Source organism: Onychomys torridus, chromosome 14 (genome assembly GCF_903995425.1).
Source record: "Onychomys torridus chromosome 14, mOncTor1.1, whole genome shotgun sequence".
Lineage (NCBI taxonomy): Eukaryota > Metazoa > Chordata > Mammalia > Rodentia > Cricetidae > Onychomys > Onychomys torridus.
In genome coordinates this window covers 52,389,995-52,410,451 of record NC_050456.1, presented here as the reverse complement: position 1 = coordinate 52,410,451, position 20,457 = coordinate 52,389,995, and the positions used below count along the sequence as shown (strand labels likewise).

The 20,457-nt window shown below is 39.4% G+C and overlaps 1 protein-coding gene across 7 annotated transcripts in view; it reads left to right on the top strand.

The window, feature by feature from the left end:
• The window catches only part of Numb (NUMB endocytic adaptor protein), a 104,844-nt gene that overhangs the window by 63,371 nt on the left and 21,016 nt on the right, over positions 1-20,457 (top strand). For 5 of the 7 annotated variants that reach the window (XM_036205857.1, XM_036205858.1, XM_036205855.1 and 2 more), the window contains 2 exons: positions 4,776-4,850; positions 11,768-11,800. In XM_036205857.1, the coding sequence (XP_036061750.1) occupies positions 4,776-4,850; positions 11,768-11,800 (108 nt within the window). The remainder of the gene's footprint in view (positions 1-4,775; positions 4,851-11,767; positions 11,801-20,457) is intronic. The other 2 variants (XM_036205860.1, XM_036205859.1) reach the window with 1 other exon arrangement.

Genomic DNA, 20,457 nt, shown 5'->3' with positions numbered 1-20,457 from the left:
TGAATTGATTGAGTTACATGATAGAATGAAAATGATTAGAAAATCTTGTATTCATTTCTAGAATCTAAAGGTAATTCATAAAGACCTACTCTCATTTTTATCTATAAAGTAGAAATAGATGTTGAATAACTTATAGGCAGTAATAGAAATTAGCCTTAATAAAAAGAAAATACAAATGTGTATGTACATACATATGTATACATGCACCAGCACAAGTATGATACATAATATAGACATCTGTATTAGAGATAAGAATGTGAGGAGATGCTACCACAGGCCCAAAGAAATTAAGTTATGTAAGCATTTTATAACTTATGCTGATGATTTTGAAAATATAATGAACTATGAATGTTATAGATATGTACATTATTAAAATTGACTAAGGTAGAAAAATAAAAGTTGAACAGGCCTTAACCATGAGTAAAATGAGAAAGCGGTTTGATTGTTTTGGATTTTTTTGTTTTGTTTTTTGGGGGTTCTGGAGGGTGAGTTGAGGCAGGATTTCTCTGTGTGGCCCCAGCTATCCTGAAACTCGCTTTGTAGACCAGGCTGGCCTTGAACTCACAGAGATCCACCTGCTTCTGCCTCCCAAGTGCTAGGGTTAAAGGCATGCGCAACCACCACCCAGCAAGAGAGCTGTTATTAAAATTGATAAATTCTCTAAAGGACTGAGTAGACATGGTCTTATGGACCATTGTTTCCAAAACCCTATAAGAATTATTTCTAGTCAAGAAGTGGTGGCACATGCCTTTAATCCCAGCACTTGGGAGGCAGAAGCCGGTGACTCTCTTGTGAGTTCCAGGCCAGCTTAGTCTATAGAGCAAGTTCCAGAGAAACGCTGTCTCGAAAAACCAAAATAAAAAAAAAATTATAAAGAATTATTTCTATTTTATTTAGATATATTGAAATAAATAGAAAACATGGGCAGTTTTATAGATTAGTGGAATTAACAAAATATTATACAACCTAGTAAAGACATTACAGAAGCAAAAAAGAAAACTACAGTAGTTAGACTTTGAGTTTTTCTGTTTTGTTTTGTTTTTGTTTATTTGTTTGGTTTGGTTTGGTTTTTCAGACAGGGTTTCTCTGTACAACAGTCCTGGCTGTCCTGGAACTAGAAGTATTAATCAGATCTTTTTTAAAACTTTGGACTATTTGCATATATCCATAGTAAGGTATCCTAGAGATAGGGCTCAAGTCTAAATATAAATATCAAGTTTCATATATGTATTATGGTAATTATATATAGTATTTTAGCATACCTGATTTTGACTGTTACTTAGCACCTGAGGCCATGTGTGGACTTTGTTACTATTTATATCATATCATATTATATCTATATTTCATGTAATACTCAAAAAGTTCCATATTTTGGAGGACTTTGGACTTTCTTACTTAGATATGAGAATTGTATCTATCTAGTTTTCAAAGCCTGTATAAGTCTGTGGTGTGCATACCACCCATTGATAGTGAGTATGAGAACTGGGAAATCTCTATTGGTCAGCTCTGAAAGTCTGATATACCAGTCATAGGAGCAGATCCTTACCTGTTTAGCCCAGAACTTGGGTCTCAAGCTTTTGAGCTCCTGAAGAGCTGTTGGCTTCTTGGATCTCTTCTGTCACATCCTCATTCTCTGGTCCTTTTCTTTGAGTAAACGGAGAGGATGCTCTGATGAAGATGTTTTCAGTCATGCTGCTTCTGCTGCTTCTTTGTCTCCTCAGTACCATAGACTTCCTGCAGCAGCTCCTTGGCTCTCTGAGTTTAGGAGTTTCCATTCCTGGTCCTCACGTCAGAAGTAGGGTACTTTTTTTTTTTTAAACAGAGTTTTTTCATGCCCCATCTCACTGCTTTGGCTGTATTTTTTAAGCTGGAGGTTCCAAAGAAGGAAGTGGGAAAAGTAAACTGAAACTTAAAAATTAGTGATGCCTTAAATTAAGTATTCTGATTCTTCTATTATCTTTTCAGAACCTCAATAGCTATTCCAATGCACTCTATCCAGATTTTATTGTTTCATTTAGTGGGAGGCTTAGAGTCTGTGTACTAGCCCTAACCCATCTTACCTGGAACCAGATTCTGAATTGCCTTTAAGAAAGCACATGTGCCCAGCATTCAGGAGGCAGAGGCAGACGGATCTCTGTGAGTTCAAGACCAGCCTGGGCTACAGAGTGAGTTCCAGGAAAGGCATAAAGCTACACAGAGAAACCCTGTCTTGAATAACCAAAAAAGAAAAGGAAAAGGAAAAGGAAAAGGAAAAGGAAAAGGAAAGGAAAGGAAAGGAAAGGAAAGGAAAAAGGAAAAAGGAAAAAGAAGGAAGGAAGGAAGGAAGGAAGGAGAAAAGAAGAAAAGGAAAGGGGAAAGGAAAGGAAAGGAAAAAGGAAAGGAAAGGAAGCAAGCACATGAGCCAGGAAATGGTGGTGTGTTGTTGGTTGTTTTTGCTCTTTTGGGAGCCCCACCACCCAGCTCCCAAATCAGTCACACATGGAAGCTTATTATTACTTATAAAAATACCTGGCCTTAGCTTGGCTTCTTGCTAGCCAGCTTTTCTTAACTCACTCACTCACTCACTCTGTCTGTCTGTCTGTCTGTCTGTCTATCTATCTATCTATCTATCTATCTATCTATCTATCTATCTTGGTTTTTCAAGACAGGGTTTCTCTGTGTAGTTTTGGTGCCTGTTCTGGATCTCGCTCTATAGACCAGGCTGGCCTCAAACTCACAGAGATCCACCTGCCTCTGCCTCCCGAGTGCTGGGAGTACAGGCGTGCATCACCACTGCCCGTCTTGCTTTTCTTAACTTAAATTATCCCATCTATCTTTTGCCTCTGGGCTTTTGCCTTTTTCTATTTTTGTAGTCTTTCCTTCTTACTCTGTTGCTGGTTGTGTAGCTGGGTGCTGGCCCCTGGCATCAGTCCTCCTCCTTCTCTCTCTCCTCCATCTCTCTTTTTTTTCCTCCCAGATTTCTCCTCTATTTATTCTCTCTGCCTGCCAGCCCCGTCTATCCTTTCTCCTGCCTCGCTAATGGCCGTTCAGTTCTTTATTAGACCATCAGGTGTTTTAGACAGGCACAGTAACACAGCTTCACAGAGTTCAACAAATGCAGCATAAACAAAAGTAACACTTCTTAAAATAATATTCTGCAACATTGGTAGCCAGATACTTTTCTCTGTCCCACCCTGGTCTCGCAGTCCCACAGCCATTTTTAAAATAATCATTCAGAAGCTTAATATTAATTACAAACTATTTGGTCTATTGCTCAGACTTATAGCTAGCTAGCTTTCCATTTTAAATTAACCATTTTTATTAATCTGTGTATTGCCACATGGCTCTAGTATTACTGGTCTGCTGGCCTGTTGCTCCTTGGGTAGCAGGCTGGCATCTGCTCTGACTCTGCCTTTCTTCTGTCTATATCTTTGCTTGGATTTCCTGCCTGGCTATAACCTGTCTTGCCATAGGCCAAAACAGCTTCTTTATTAACCAATTGTAGCAACACATATTTACAGCATACAGAAAGACCATCATCCCACAACACACCTTTAATCCCAGCACTAGAGATGCAGAGGCAGGCAGTTTCAGGCCAGCTTGGTCTACAAAGCAAGTTCCAGGACATCCAGGGCTACATAGAGAAACTCTGTCTTGAAAAAACAAAAACAAAAGAAAGAAAAGAGAAAGCATTTATAGGTCATGTATGATGATGTACACCTGTAGTCCCAGCCACTCCAGAGACTAAGGTAGGAAGATCATGAGTTCAAGGCCATCCTGAGGTGCATAACAAGACTCTTAAGATCTTGTCTATTAGGGAAGGAGGGAGGGAACCCTTAGAATATGGTATCAGGGGTTGGGAATTTAGCTCAGTGGTAGAGCGCTTGCCTAGCAAGCGCAAGGCCCTGGGTTCGATCCTCAGCTCAAAAAAAAAAAATATATATATATATATATATGGTATCAGGAGCATAATGCCACCATCCCTTTTGCTTTAGCCTGAGACTAGTCCTATAATAAGGTTTAGTTTAAATCTTAATCACATTGCAAATACATTCATTCTTAATTCCCATTGTCTCTAGGGTCAAGTGCAGACTCATTCCAGTACTCAAAATCTCCATGTTCTTATAGCTCATATTCCAGGCAACAGGAATATTCGCTGATGTTTAGTTATTCTGATACACATAATTGGTTGTGTACTTCTCTCAGCTCATTATAATTTCTGAACCTAATAATTACTTCCTTCTCAAACTTTACACATCTGTGTGTGTGTGTGCATGTGTGTGTGTGTGCACGCACATGTATGCTATGATGCATGTGTGGAAGTCAGAAGACAGTTTGGGAAAATTGGTTCTCTCCTTCCTCCATATGGGTTCTAGGGATTGAACCAGGTTGTCAACTTTATTAGCAAGCACCTTATCAGCTGAGCCATCTTGCTGGTCCTGTTTGTACTTCTTCATGCTAGGTGCACATATTTTGTCTTAGGCTTGGCTTGATATGTTTTATTGAGATAGAGGAATTGTATCTCACTTAGGCTATCTTGCACTTGATCTCATAGATTCAGGAAACATTTAGTGACTATCATATACTTTTTCATTTATTCCCTTAATAATTCTGATATATTCTAAATTTCATTCCTATGAAAACACTAAGTGAATAAAATAAGATTACTTTCACTTATCTACAATAGGCATGGTTTACTTGATTCAGGAGTTTAATTTTCTATCACCCGCTATCTACTAGATAAATAGCTTCTCAGTAAACACCAATAGAACTAACTCCTTTCCTTCTCTCCACAGTACCTTGGCCACGTCGAAGTCGATGAGTCAAGAGGAATGCACATCTGTGAAGATGCTGTAAAAAGATTGAAAGCTGTATGTATTTGGTGATTGCTGATACTGATCTATATGCTGCCAATATTTTCTTACAAGATTATGCTCCCTTTTTGCTCCCACATTATCCAAATTATGCTTTTCACGTATTATGGCCTATATGAAACAGTATGAAATCTGATAGAAAATCATATTCTAAAACCAGCACAGAAATGTTAGAGTTAACAACTTAATTGTGACACCTGGACAATAACACTGTTAATTTTAAATCTGTAAGAAAGAGCTTTCCGGGAACAAAAGTAGAAAATGCCTGATGGGAGGGACTTCTCATTGTCTTGACTCCTACATCTTTCTTTCTATGTCCCTCTGACACAAACAACCTACTTTCTCTTCCTTGTGCATAAACTTGAAACGTGTAACTCCTTTTCAGGATAAATGTTTTCTTTGCCTGTTACACCATAGACTACATCCTACATTCATATGTATTTAATAAGGGACAGAAAATATTCACAGTTGATAAAGGATCATATTGAAGTATTAATTTCCTATTTTCAGTATGTCTAAGGACTGTCCCCTATCTCTTTAAGCCCCCTGCACAGCCTTCCTTGTCTCCAGTACATAGCCATTTCCCACTTTGCTGTGAGAGCTTTAAGCATTACTTCTGCATGTGCCTGTCCCCAAACAGCATCACATTTATGTTACTTTGGGTTTGCTAGTATAAGTTTGGCTACTAATGAGTGCTTTTTATTTCTCAATTTGCTTAATACCAAAACTTTTCTGTTTTATTGATAAAGTTTATGTTACTGCTTATATATTCCCTCAGTATAAAATATGTAAAATTTAAAAATAATCAAAGAGGTAGATTGTACTTTGAAATAAATACCTGAATCTGTTGCTTTTCTATTATAAAGAAAAGCAGGAAAATAACTAAATATAGAAAGTAAAACATAAACAACTCTGTACAAATGGGCACACATACATTCATCTATATGTATAAAACCCTTTTATCTCAGATTTTGGACATTTAAATTCTTAAATGATAGAAGCCTAGCAAGTTCCCTTGACTTCATCAGTGTTAAGAGGACTTGTGTCTGTCTGTGTTCTGTGGTCCATGAAACTAGTTTGACAGACTTGCTCTTTATATAACTATTCCTTAGTTAAATACAGACTCCTGGATAATTTAATTTAGCTTTCCATTTTTACCAAAATTAGTTTAAAAGAGAAATAAAAGTTTTAGGTTTTTTTCTCATAAAGTAATTCTCCATTCCTCTAGAATGATAAACTAGATAAGTTTAGGTTAGGATGTTTTAAAATAATTATTTCACTTCTTAAAGAATGTTTTTGTTTGTTTCTTTCCTCTTTCTTTTTTGAGATAGTTTCTTTGTATAGCTCAGTACTCCAAGCTAGCCTCGTGTTTCTGGTCCTGGCTTGCTTCCCTAGTGCTAAAACTACAGGCATGAGCCCCATTCGCAGCAAAGAATATTTTATATCAGTGTATTACTAATCATAGGAAACAACAGACAACTCCCAGGAAACAGGGAGGGGAGGAGACAGAGACGGTTCAGCAGTTAAAGGGGCTTGCTGCTCTTGTAGAGGACTCAATTTCAGTTCCCAGCACTCTCTTGAGGTGGCTTTTGGCTGCCTCTAACTCCAACTCTGTGAGATCTAATGCCCTCTTCTGGCAGAGGCCATCACTACATACATGTGCACAAACCCACACTCATATAAATACACATAATTAAAAATAAAAATAGAGCTGGGCTGTGGTGGCACACGCCTTTAATCCCAGCACTCGGGAAGCAGAGTCAGGCGGATCTCTGTGAGTTCGAGGCCAGCCTGGTCTACAGAGCGAGATCCAGGACAGGCACCAAAGCTACACAGAGAAATGCTGTCTGGGGCGGGGGCTGGAGAGATGGCTCAGTGGTTAAGAGCACTAAGCTGTTCTTCCAGAGGTCCTGAGTTCAATTCCCAGCAACCACATAGTGGCTCACAACCATCTATAATGAGATCTGGTGCCCTCTTCTGGCCTGCAGGCATATATGCAGACAGAATACTGTATATATAATAAATCTTTAAAAATAAATAGATAGGTAGATAAATACATAGATAGATAGATAGATAGATAGATAGATAGATAAAAATAAAAATAGCCAGGCAGTGGTGGTGCATGCCTTTAATTCCAGCACTCGGGAGGCAGAGCCAGGCGTATCTCTGAGTTCAAGGCCAGTCTGGGCTACCAAGTGAGTTCCAGGAAAGGCACAAAGCTACACAGAGAAACCCTGTCTCAAAATAAGTAAGTAAGTAAGTAAATAAATAAATAAAATCTTAAATTAAAATCCTAGGAAGCAAATAGATTATTCTGAAACAAACTATAGTTATTAAAGTCTTAAAATTTACATTACTTGGGGTTCTGAGGCCACTGTGGAATTAGCCTTTAGAAAATCTTTTAATTCAAGACTGGAGACATGGCTCAGCGGTTAAGAGCACTGGCTGCTATCTCAGAGACCCAGGTTCAGTTCCCAGCACTCACATGGCAGCTCACAACTGTCTGTAGCTCCAGTTCCAGGTTGTCTGGCACCCTCACACAGACATACATGCAAGCAAAACACCAGTGCATAAAAAAAAATAAATATTTAAAAAGAAAATCTTTTCATTTGGGAACAACCGGCCCTCTTCTTTTTCCATGCTGCATATCAAACTCAGGGCCTCACGGGAGCCAAGCACTCTGCCAGGCCACACATCTAGCACTACTATCTTGTTTTGTTTTTAAACTTTGGTGTCTGTCTTATTTAGGTTTTTGAGACAGTCTCAACTTCCAGCACATTATCCTCTTGAGTACATCACTTCATCTTAATCTTAACTTTAAAAAAAAGAAAAAAATTAGAAACAGCTTCTTACTGTGTAGGAAATTTATTGTATAAAGTACAAATGAACCTCAAGATTTATAAATAGGGGCTAGAAAAATGACTCAATGGTTAAGAGTACTGTCTGCTCTTCTGGAGGACCCACATTCAATTTCCAATACCCACATGGTAGTTCACAACCATCTGTAACTCCAGTTTCTGGGAAATCAGCCACCTTCTGGCCTCCAAGAGTCCCAGGCATATATGTGGTACATAGACATATGCAGACAGAATACCCATGCACATAAAATTAATTTTAAAAAATATTTATTTATAAAACAGAATCTCCAGATGTCACTAGTGTTTAAATGTCTAATTCTTATTGCTGCTGCTGCTGCTGCTGGGTTTCTGTCTCTTTGAGACAGGATCTCCAGGTCTTACTAGCCTCCACTCCCTGCACACTGGAAGCCACTCCACTGCTCATCACCTGGTTTAAAGCTGATATTTTTTGTTGAGTAGATTGCTTTTTTAAAAATTTCACCTTTTCCTTTTAAGACAAGATTATTGTTTGCGGTCTAGGACTGTTTGAATGACATTTTGTGTATTTTTATATTTACTATGAATGTAACCTAAATTTGCATTTTAGAAATTGTAGTTATTCAGGGCCAGATAGTTGGCTACAGCTCACAAGGCCGTAATCCCTTAGCGGGGAGCCTAAAGACAAAGATCTCTGAGACTCACTCACCCAACCAGTCTAGGTGAATTAGTACACTCTGGGTTAAGAGAGACCCTGCCTCAAAAAAATAATAGGGAACAATTGAGGAATGCCCCTGCATCATCCTCTGGCATATCCAGGAAACTTAGGACAGTTGTATAGACTTAAATTGGCAAACATGTTAAAAAAATCAAATTAGATTTTTGGGTAATGGGTAAACTTCTGTTTATTATGCCCAATAAAACATCATTGTTCCATAGATAAGCTGTCTGGTGATATACTGAGTCCTTGCAGTAACTAGGAAGTCTTCAGGATATTGTCTCATGAGTCCACATAGCTCTCTGAAATTTTTTTTGTCATCTCATATTTTTACTAATTAGAGATATTAGGTACCCTTTTTTCTTAGACAGCGTTCTTTTAACAGATGCCCATCTAGGATCTATTGTGCCCTATTCTTTTTTTTAATAGTTTTTTTTTTAATTAAGAGATTTTTCTATTCATTTTACATACCAGCCACAGGCTCCCCTGTTTTCCCTCCTCCCACCCCCCAGCATTCCCCCCACCACCACCCCTTTCCCGCCTCCTCCAAGGCAAGGTCCTCCATGGGGAGTCAGCAGAGCCTGGTACATTCAGCTGAGGCAGGTCCGTGCCCCTCCTTCCTACACCAAGGCTGCACAAAGTGTCTCACCATAGGCACTAGGCTCCAAAAAGCCGGCTCATACACTAGGGACAGGTCCCGATCCCACTGCCTGGGGGACCCCTAAACAGTTCAATCTAATCAACTGTCAAATGCTGTATCACTCACTAGTGTTTGTTATTGTAAAGATTATAACGTTTCCCAATAGAGTTTTAAATAAATGGAAACAAGTTGTGGAATGTATAAAGCTACAGAGGATTGAAAAAACAAAATACCTTGGGAATCTGTTTGACTATCAGAGCTTTAAAATTTGAAGAATTATGTAACTCAGGTACCAGTTAAGCAGCAAAACAGACATATTAAGCCTGTTATGTGAATGGCTTGTAAACGAAAAAATTCTTTCTACTGGTTTTAACCTTGTGGGGAATTAAAAATCATTTACAAGTATAGTTGCATGGAAACCCTCCCAGAAATGGGTCCTTGTAATTTAGGATTACTTTAACTTGTATTAGAGATGATCAGCAAAATTGATGTTCTCCAGTGAAGAAAATAGAGTTGGTATAGTTTTTTAAATGTGTACCTTAGACCATTTCTTACCCTCATACTCATATACATAAAGTAACAAATATTTTTAACTCAATTATTTTGTGACTTAACTCAAGCTACTACAAATCTTAGATTGCATAGAATAAGTTTCAGAAATGGCTGTTGCTTAGTTGTGTTACCTGTATGTTACAGGGTGATAAATATTGTCACTTAGCAGTGAGCTCTATAATCGTTGTATCAGGCTTTGCCTTGCTTCACTGTGATCCAAAACGCCTTTCATTGTAGAAGGCTATTTCATTCCATTGTCTTCTGAATGTTTCTCTTTTCTCTGCCTTGGTTTTAGATTTGTTTCATTATATAACTAGTTCCTAGTATGTTGGGTTTTTATTCACTATTTGATATATTTGTTTTAATATATGTTTTTATTTTAGCAGGTAAAAGAATCATAACATGTTTTTAAAAGAACATTAATATTTTCTAATCCATTATCTATCTTTTATGCATTTTGCATGTCACTTTTTTCATTAACATCTGGGGTCTTTAATAAGAAAAAGAAAAAAAATCCCATCTTTAACAAAAGCTTTTCTAGGAGCTGAATTAAATAATAACTGTCACTCCCATCCCACCCTGCGAGAATGGTGAATCTTTAACATTGGCTGCATCCTTGAAAGCTGAGCATTACTCCTAGTCTAACAAAACTGGGGCCACCAAACTTGGCAGCAGAAATCATTTTAGTCTTGCTGTGACAGCTACCTGGATAACATGATTATTTTTCCAGCTTTAGTTTAGAGTATCTTGTGGAAATATTTGATGCCATTTGTGACTTTCAAAACTTAGGGGAAAACATTGTAGTGTTTAAAAGCACTAAATGAGTTCAAAAACTGGGAGACTCAAATTTCAGCATAGTTGTCTTTTACTAGACATTTTTGCAGCCACAAAAGTTGGTTATAAAAAGTAAAGGATTAAAAGTATAATTCAGTCCTAGGAAGGGAATATAAAGCTGGCTTGGGGGGGGGGAGGGTAGAACCTATCTACTTTGCATACATTCTTCAAATTTCCTTAATAATAAGTTTGTATAAATGGTAGGGTTAGTCGTGGTGGTGAACCCCTTTACTGCCAGCACTCAGAAGGCAGAGGCAGATCTCTCTCTGAGTTTCAGGCTACATAGTAAGACCCTGTTTCAACAAAACAAAACAAATTGATGGTAGGACCATAGATTGTTATGGCTCCCTTATCCTGGTGGTTGATAATTGTTTATATCCATGCAAGAGTCTTTGTTTTAAAAGAACAGTTAAAAAGAAAACAAAACCCTGTTTCCTAAATTCCATTTGTGGCCCATGAACATAATTGGTTCTCCAATATTTTTTCTATGCCCCAGTGTAAACATTAGCCTTAGATCCTTCATAATGATTTATTCTGATTTGGAATAGATCCTCCTAGTTCTGTGTGTTGTAGAATTGCTGAGCACACACTTACACTGATGAATGTGAACCACCTGAATTAGAAGAGGTGTGGCAAGGGCTGCTGAAGAATGCTCATGATTTAGCATATGGGTTGTTAAGTTTTGCAATTCCAGGGCATCAAACTCAGAACCTAAGAGCATACCAACAAGGTGGTGGTTTGCTTTTGGCCTGGGATCTCATTATGAAGGCCTTCACAGGTTCCTGTTTTCTTTTTATTTCTTCAAGAGGCAGGCTTTTGCTATGATGGATGTCAAGGCTGACTAAGAATTCCCAGGGTCAGGCAGCCCTGCCTCAGCCTCCTAAAGAACTAAGATGATGGGCACATGCCACCACATTTGACTACCATTGATTTTAAGTAGAAAAAAGTATGTAGAACTAAGCTTCTGTTTGTTACTATTGTGAATTTTAAGTACAAACTCATGCCCAACTGGTACGTCCTAATCTTTTTCTCTGCTGCCAAATTTGGATAATCTCTGTTGGAAAAAGAGATTCCTAACTAAGTATTTGCACTGCATGAATACAGCTCTGAATTCCTCTCTTTCCGGGGATGCTCAGGTCATACAGTGGGTTGCCTGTGTTTTCACGCACCTTTCCTTTTCCTTGTCACTCCTGGTATGGATAACTCTTTCAAACTCCCATTCCCCGCCTCTCCCACTCTCCTCCTCTCTGTTTCTGTATGTGCGTAATTGATGTGAGACCCTGGGACATTTAGCCTATACAATAATAGCACTCGACTTGTCCCCCTGTTCCTCCAGGAAAGGAAGTTCTTCAAAGGCTTCTTTGGAAAAGTAAGTTTAATGCCATGATTGTGCTTATTCTATAAGGAGTTATACCCCAGTATAGCACTGACATGCTAACAGAATAAAACCTTGATTTCTACACAAACAGAAATAGATTTGACTGTATCTGAAAACTAGTGAAGTAGTTGCTATCTATGGTTTTACCTGTTTTTCTTTTGATACTTAATCTCATTTTTAGGAAAGCCCAATAAATGAATCAAGTAAGTTTTTTTTAATGATCTCTTTAGCACCTGCTATTAGATAAACTCTATTTGATCTTTCAAAACTTTCAAACTTTCAAAACAAAAATTAGCTATATTTTTAACAGGTAGGTTTTAGTTAGGGCCCAAGACTGACAGAAATAGAAAGAAATATTAGATTCAGGTAAAATTTAAAGTACCTCAAACTTAATTCAATTCTATTACTATTTTTGAAATCTAAGTTAAATTTCAGGAGAATAAATGAAAGTACAGAATCTCTGAAGATTCTGCTGTGATCTTTAACCTGTATTGCTGATCTAGGAAAATCCGTCTCAATTAATTGTCTACCCAAATCTGCTGCATGGATGCTGTTTATGTAGGTACTCTGCTACTTTTCTAGTGATACTTGTTCACTACTCGTACATTCATTGTCCTGGTACTTCTGAAGATCTCTCAGTGGTACATTAGCATGCTTAGGGCCCAGGTTTCTGTCTCCAACCCTAGAGAAAAATAGAATAAAAGAGGCTAAAGAGATGGCCTGTTAAGAGTGATTGCTGCTCTTATAGGACCTGAGTTCAGTTCCCAGCACCCACTTTGGGTAGCTCACAACTAGTCCATAGGCAAACCTAATCTAGACAACCCCTCAATTAGACACTTTTCCCCGTGATTTCAGATTCTGCCAAGCTGACAATACTGTCACAACCCCAAATTTATATGAGATATGAAAAAATTATGAATCACTTTAATCTTTAAATGACATTAAATTATTATTCTCCTTTATACAGTGAGGAAACCAAGGTTTCAGCTGAGGTTAAGTGGCCTCCTTAATCCCAGATCCAATAAATTGATAGGAGTTTGGATTTGAAACTAGATACTCTGTCTCCAAGTATATACTCTTAACCACTGTGCTATACACAATCACTTTTGTTTTTCTGTTTTCTTTTGTAATGCTGGGGGTTGCACATGCTAGGCCGGTGTTCTACTGTGAACTATATCCACAGCCTTTTTTTACTTTCTCTTTTGAGGTGTTGTAATCAGAGTTTCTGTCCCCACTGCCTGGTCCCAAATAACTGAAACAGAGGCTTAATATTACTTATAAATGCTTGGCTGATAGCTCAGGCTTGTTACTGGCTAACACTTACACTTAAATTAATACATATTTCTATTTGTGCTTTGCCACGTGGCTCATGGCTTGTTACTTCATTTTCTACACATCTTTTTTGCTCAACAGCTGGCTGGTGTCTCTCCTGACTCCGCCTTCCTTCCCATCATTCTCAGTTTGGCTTTCCTGCCTAACTTCCTGCCTAGCTACTGGCCTGTCAGCTTTTTATTAGACAATAAGAGTAATATGTATTCATAGCGTAGAAAGGATTGTTCCACAACAAGGTATGATCTTACTAATTTGCTGGCCTTGAATTTAGTGATTCTCTTAGTCCTGTGCTACCAGGCTTCCATTCTCCTGTGTGTTGGGGGGTAGGGAGCTATTATTTGGGGGTTTTGAGACAAGGTCTCGTTTTCTAGGATGGCCTAGAACCTACTTTCTAGCTGAGAATCTCCTGAATCTCTCACTCTCCTGCCTCTGCCTCTAGAAGTGCTGGGGTTACAGGAGTGTACCACTGTGCTAGTGCTGCCAAAACCAGGATGTCGTGCATATTAGGCAAGCACCCAACCAACTGAGCTATGTCCCTAACCATCTGACTTTCATTTTAAAGAGCTAATAATTGTCTTTGGATTTTATTCCCAGTAAATTACTTTTTTTGTTTGGTGGTTTTTGTTTTTGTTTGTTTACTTGTTTGTTTTTGAGACAAGGTTTCTCTGTGTAATAGCCCTAGCTATCCTGGAACTCAGTCTGTAGACCAGGCTGCCGCTGCTACCACCACCACTCAGTATAAATTACTTTTTTATTATAGTTTTTCCAAAATCATTTTTCCCCAGTGGTTTAAACTAATTCATGGCACAGAGGTCCTAGAGCATGATAGGTAAGCACTGTGCCCCTGAGCTTGAGCTCTGTCCCCCTCTCCCTCCCTCTCTGAGACAATGTCTTGTTAGTTAATCTGTCAGGCCTTCAACATGTGTGGAGCCTAGTCTTCACTCTGATGCTCTTATTTTCTGCACATCACCAAGCCTGGCTCTAACACTTTATTTTAATTTAGAGATTTTTATTTGTTTGTTTATTGATAAAGGGTCTCTATTATGCAGCCCTGGCTGTCCTGGAATTTGCTATGTAGGCCAGGCTGGCCTTGAACTCACAGAGAGATCCACCTGCTGCTGTCTCCTAAATTCTGGGATTAAAGACATTGTGCCATCACACTCAGATTATGTGGAAATTTTTTAATAGTGATGAAGTGTTGTGTACCTGTAATACTTGAGAAGCTGAGGCAGGAGAATTGCCATAAGTTTAAGGCCAGTCTGGGCCATATAATGAGTTCTAGACTAGTTAGGATCACACAGTAAGGCACGGCTTCAAGAATCAAAAGAAACAAATTTGTCAGTCCTGCTACTGACTTTTACTCCACTGTAGTTTCTTAAAAACACTAAGCAGTCTTAGCATGACAGCCATGAATATATAACTATAAGAATTATTTTCTTGGGCTAAAGAGATGGCTTAGTAGTTAAGAGCCCTTGTTCTTTCAAGGACCTGGGTTCAGTTCTCTGTACCTATAACTGTCTGTAACTCCAGTTCCACAAGATCTGATACCGTCTTCTAGCCTCTGCAGACACTGGACACTCATATGGTACACAGACATACATGAGGCAAAACACTCAAATGCATTTAATAAAACTGAACCTTCAAAGATTTTTAGTGCTTTTTGAGGCCATGTTCCAGTTACAGGACAGACAAAGCTTTATGTTAGACTCTGCCTGCCTCTAAATGTACAAACACAGGGCTGGAGAGATGGCTCAGTGGTTAAGAACACTGACTGCTCTTCCAAAGGACCTGGGTTCAGTTCCCAGCACCCACATGGCAACTTACAACTGTCTGTAACTCCAGTTCCAGGGAACCCATCACGCGTGGCAAAACATCAATGCAGGGCTGGAGAGATGGCTCAGAGGTTAAGAGCACTGGCTGTTCTTCCAGAGGTCCTGAGTTCAATTCTCAGCAACCACATGGTGGCTCACAACCACCTGTAATGAGATCTGGTGCCCTCTTCTGGCCTGCAGGCACACATGCAGGCAGAACATTATATATATAATAAATAAATAACTTTAAAAAAAAAATCAATGCACGTAATATAAATGTACAAAAAGTTTTTATCAGGTTGGAGATTTAGCTCAGTGGTAGAGCGCTTGCCTAGCAAGCACAAGGCCCTGGGTTCAGTCCTCAGCTTTAAAAAAAAAAAAAAAAGTTTTTATCTTCTAGGGAGGGATCCTTTTACAGTTCAACAATTTTGTTATATAGTTTATAAAATGACAGTCAGTCAGGTTCATTCAGTGAGTCCAGGAAAAGAAGAAGGAAAAAGCATTACTTAGACCCTCACAGGAATGTGCCTTGACACTTTCCTGACTGTTAAGCCTTTCAGGCTTTCCAGCTGTCCTCACTCTTCTGTGCGTTCATCTCTAAGAAACAGGACAAAAAGACTTGATGTGTGGAGTTTGTTAGCTGAGCTTTTGTTTAATGAAAGCTGAAATGAACATTTTTAACTTTTTTTTATTCATGTAGAGTGTGTGTGTGTGTGTGTGTGTGTGTACACTTGTGCGTGGTGCACATATAGACTCAGAGGAGTTTTCCTTCCACTATGTGGTCCCCAGGAATGGAACTCAGGTCGTCAGGCTTGGCAGCAAGTGCCTTAATCTGTTAAGCCATCTCAGTCACCCTATAAATGAAGAATCTTATACAGGAATATTTGATGGGCCAGGCATGTTGTTACACAGGTAATCTCAACTATTCAGGAGATTGAAGTAGGATGATTGCAAAATTGGGATTTTTAGCAAGACCTTGACTCAGACTAAAAATGAAAAGTGGATGTAGTTTAGCAGTAGAACAGTTGCTTAGCATGTATAAGGCCTAGGTTCAGTCTTCAAGATGTGTGTGTGTGTGCGTGTGTGTCTAAATAGTAGGGGGGATAGTAGTGTCTGTATATCTTTAATTCTTGTGTGTAGAAGAGGAAGCCAAAGAATCAGGAGTTCAGGGCTCATCTACATACTAAGATTGAGGCCAGCCTGAGCTACATGAACCCTTATCTCAAAAAAAAAAAAAAAAAAAAAAAAAAAACAATATAAATAGCAGGCATATGGAGTTTGGGGTTGGTTGGTTGGTTGATTAGTTGGTTGGTTGGTTTTTGGAGACAGGGTTTCTCTGTGTAAACAGTTCTGAGTGTCCTGAAACTCACTATGTAGACCAGGCTGGCCTTGAACTCACAGAGATCCGCCTGCTTCTGCCTCCCGAGGGCTGGGATTAAAGGTGTGCACCACCACCACCTAGCTAGTAATTTTTTACACCACGCACTTTTACATTTAAAGTAAGTAGGTGAAAGAAGTTAGTCTTGATTTCAGATTCATTAGTCATGGCCAAGAAGCTGCCTTCATCATCTCAAATTTCACCTCTTGACCCAACCACTCTTGCTTACCCTCCATGATGACAACAGTGCTTCCAGAAACTCCAGTAATAAAAGTGTAGACATCTGATTGATTATAGAACTGTACCATGAACATCTAAAAAGGAAGGGAGGGTAACTGGACCTGAGCTTAACTTTTTCCAAACTAGCTAATTGCTCTATGCAGTCCATAATACACTCAGCTTTTGAGAAATTACTATATGCACCTCATGCCTTTTGTACAAATGCCATGCTTAACAAATACTTTATTACCAAGTAGCTACATGACACATAAACAGTTTTTGTTTGTTTTTTGTTTTTCAGTGTCCTAGGATTAAAAGCTTACACTACCACCACCTGGCATAAGACTGTTTTGTTTTGTTTGAGACAGGGTTTCTCTGTGTAACCATCCTGGCTGTCCTGGAACTTGCTCTGTAGACCAACCTAGCCTCAAACTCTCAGAGATCTGCCTACCTCTCACTTAAACATTTGGAAGGAGTTTATAATACGTTTGAGAAATCCTATGAGCTATGTAGTCTCTCTTCCCACTTTATGAGAGAACCAATTGTAGACGAGAACTACACTGCTAGAGGCACCAGTAGTTACACCGAGCTTGGTAGCTGACAATGAGCCCTGGCCTGCTTTCTAGTTTGCTATCTAACAACAGGTGAATTGCCTGGTGGTTCATGAGGCTGCATTTTACAAGCGCATAAAGACAAGCTCAAGAGTTACCTACTTAGTACATTTCACTCTATGCTAAAATCAGAAGTTTTCTGAAATTTAATGCAGATATCTTTGCCCTACCCCATGTCACTGTCATCTCATTTAAAAGCACTGAGCTGCTTTCCTTAGGTCTACTTCATTAGAATGAATGGAGAAGAAGTAGGGGACACAGAGGACACTAGACATGGACTGCACTGCTTGCAAATACCTCAGATATTGAGTACTCTAGCAAAAAGCCAGCTCATCGCAAAGAAAGTAGCATGCGTTCCGTGTGAAAGGTAGCTTGAGCGGAACATCTGTTCCCTGGACTGTGTTTCTCACAGTCCCAGAAGTTTCATGTCACCTTCCCTCAGTCTGACTGGCTAGTCATTGTCTTATCTCCCTTGAACTCTATAGGAATCTAAGCTTGTGAACTTATCTAAGCTATTATGTCATTTATTTCTGACCTTAAAATTACTAAGAATATTGATTTGTGCAAGTTAGTTGTAAGTTAGCCATGAGCTATATCTCCCCAACCTCTGGGGCCTTTTCTTCCTTACTGCTTTTTAAATTCCTGAACTCTTCCTTACATTAATTTGATATTCTTCAGTTTCTCCTTAGATAATTTTTAGGATTTGCTTCCTTTTTCCCTTTGAAAGTACATATCACATACTGGGAAGCTAGTGTAGGAAAGCAAGCCCAGAATCTGAGTGTGAACCTAGCACCCAGGTGAAAACGTTGGGCCAGGTGTGATAGCACACACACATTGGTAATCCCAGTGCTGAAGAGGCAGAGACAGGATGCCTGGGGCTCACTGGCCAGACAGATGGTCTGGCCTAATCTGTGAGTGCTAGACCTTGTCTCAAAGGAAGCAGACAGTGTTTCTGAGGAGGACACCTGAAGCTGTCTTCTGGCCGCTCTATACACACACACACACACACACACACACACACACACACACACACACACACACCACAGAGGAAAGTATATTAGGACAAATCCTTGTAAAGGAAGGAGGAACGAACAAGAAGTAACCAGTAACCACAAGGCTTTCACAGTCACCTTTGTGTCCTTTTTTTCTTATGCGTGAGCACTTAGTCTTTTAAAGGTCTTAGTCACTGACCTTTTCTAGATTTAAGGGGGTAAATTGTTAATTTTCAGAAGCCAATCTTCTTATACGTACTATATATTCATAGCATCTCAGTTGTTCTCAAGTCAGCATTAGTATAAAAAACATGTTAGAGAATGTGCTATCTATCCTTAGGCAAAGATGAATAAGATAGCTTGATTTTCATAGCACAATTACTCTCTTGGTTTAGGTGACTTTTATACTTCTTTTTTCCTTAAACTTTCAGAATTTCCCAGCACTTGGGAGGCAGAGGCAGGTGGATCTCTGTGAGTTTGAGGCCAGCCTGGTCTACAGAGGGAGTTCCAAGACACAGATATAAGATCCTGTCTCAAAAACAACAACAACAACAACAACAAAACTCTTTCAGAATTTATTTATTTAATTAATTTTGTATGCATTGGTGTTTTTCCTGCAAGTAGGTGTGTGTCAGATCACTTAGACAGTTGTGATCTATCATGTGGGTGCTGAGAATTGAACCTGGGTCCTCTGAAAGAACAGCCAGTGCTCTTAACTGCTAAGCCACCTCTCCTGCCCCAAGAATTTCTTGCTCTGTTTTTTCAGTTTGCCTCTTGTTTCACTGAGAAGATGAAACTGACCTAGAAGGATGAGGTTTGTAACTGTAGAAGAGCATTTGTTCAAGTGAGGTTCTGGTCACAGCCCGAGGTCACATCCACCTGCCTGCCTGTATTCTCTGCCCATATGCTCTTGTTTCTCTCCTTTTGTTTGGTCTGGTTTGAAGACAGGGATTCTCCAGGTAGGGAGAGCTGGCCTCTCAGCATCCTCTAGCCTCTGCCCAGCTTCCATTAGTTTCTTACTATTTCAGCTCTTACTGCAATCCCTCTCCTCAGTGGTCTTTTCTTCAGTGGAATGTCCTAAAGATAAACACATCTTTAGAGAAGCTCCTTGGTGTCTTCAGATCTGCTGTCCTGTCTTTTGTTGATTGTGTTCATAACCGCCACTGCCTTGGCCTCTGGCGCTCCACTAAAGCTGTTCCTTTCAAGTCTTTCGTGTTATTGCAGTGACCCTACCACCCTGATCCCGGACTATTACCAGCATTTGACCGTCTGGCTCGCCTTGAAACATTGTTCACCCTCTGCTAAATACTTCTTAGTTTTGGATATTTCTCTATATGCGACTCTCCCTAGATGATGTCACCCAGTGCTGTGTTATGGCAAGGATTCTGAACTTTGTACTAGTATTTCTATTATAGAAATGGTATATCGCATAGGATCAAAGACAGATTTTGGAGCCACTTGTGTTTAATTCTGCCCCAAGCACTTAGAAGCTTTGTGGTTTATACCTACCTCAGCAAAATGACTCCACCAAAGAATCTTTAGGAACTTGTAGGTCATTGTACAGATTCCTTCCATCCTTGTTCCTCTCATCTCATCCTACCCTCTTTATTAATTCTTTAAAAGACACCAGGAGGGTTGGGGATTTAGCTCAGTGGTAGAGCACTTGCCTAGCAAGTGCAAAGCCCTGGGTTCGATTCTCAGCTCAAAAAAAAAGACACCAGGAATGCTCCTGTGTCAGGGCCTTTGTATTTACTAAATAATATGGAACACATACCATCCAGACACATATATGCATGACCCACTTCCCCATCTCTTTTTTTGCTCAAAAGTCTTGTCTGGGCCTGGAGAGATGGCTCAGAGATTAAGAGCACTAGCTGTTCTTCCAGCGGCCCTGAGTTCAATTCCCAGAAACCACATGGTGGCTCACAACCACCTGTAATGAGATCTGGTGCCCTCTTCTGGCCTGCAGGGATGCATGTAGGCAGAACACTGTGTACATATAAATAAATAAATCTTTAAAAAAAAAAAGATAGAATTTAAAAAAAAGTCTCGTCTAAATGAGGCATTCATTTACAACTCTAAAATCCCACCCCATCGTCTCTACATATGCTCCCTTTTTCTTTCCCAGCTCTACTTTCTTATTGTCTTACTGTCATTCCATACTGACTTGTTTGTGTTTCTGTCACTGTAACATAAGCTCTCGGAGGACACGGATCTTCACGTGGTTTGTGGCACAACCCAGTACCTAGAGTGCTATGTGGTCTTTCGTTTCTACTCTACAATATTCGAGTTTAGTAGATGAATA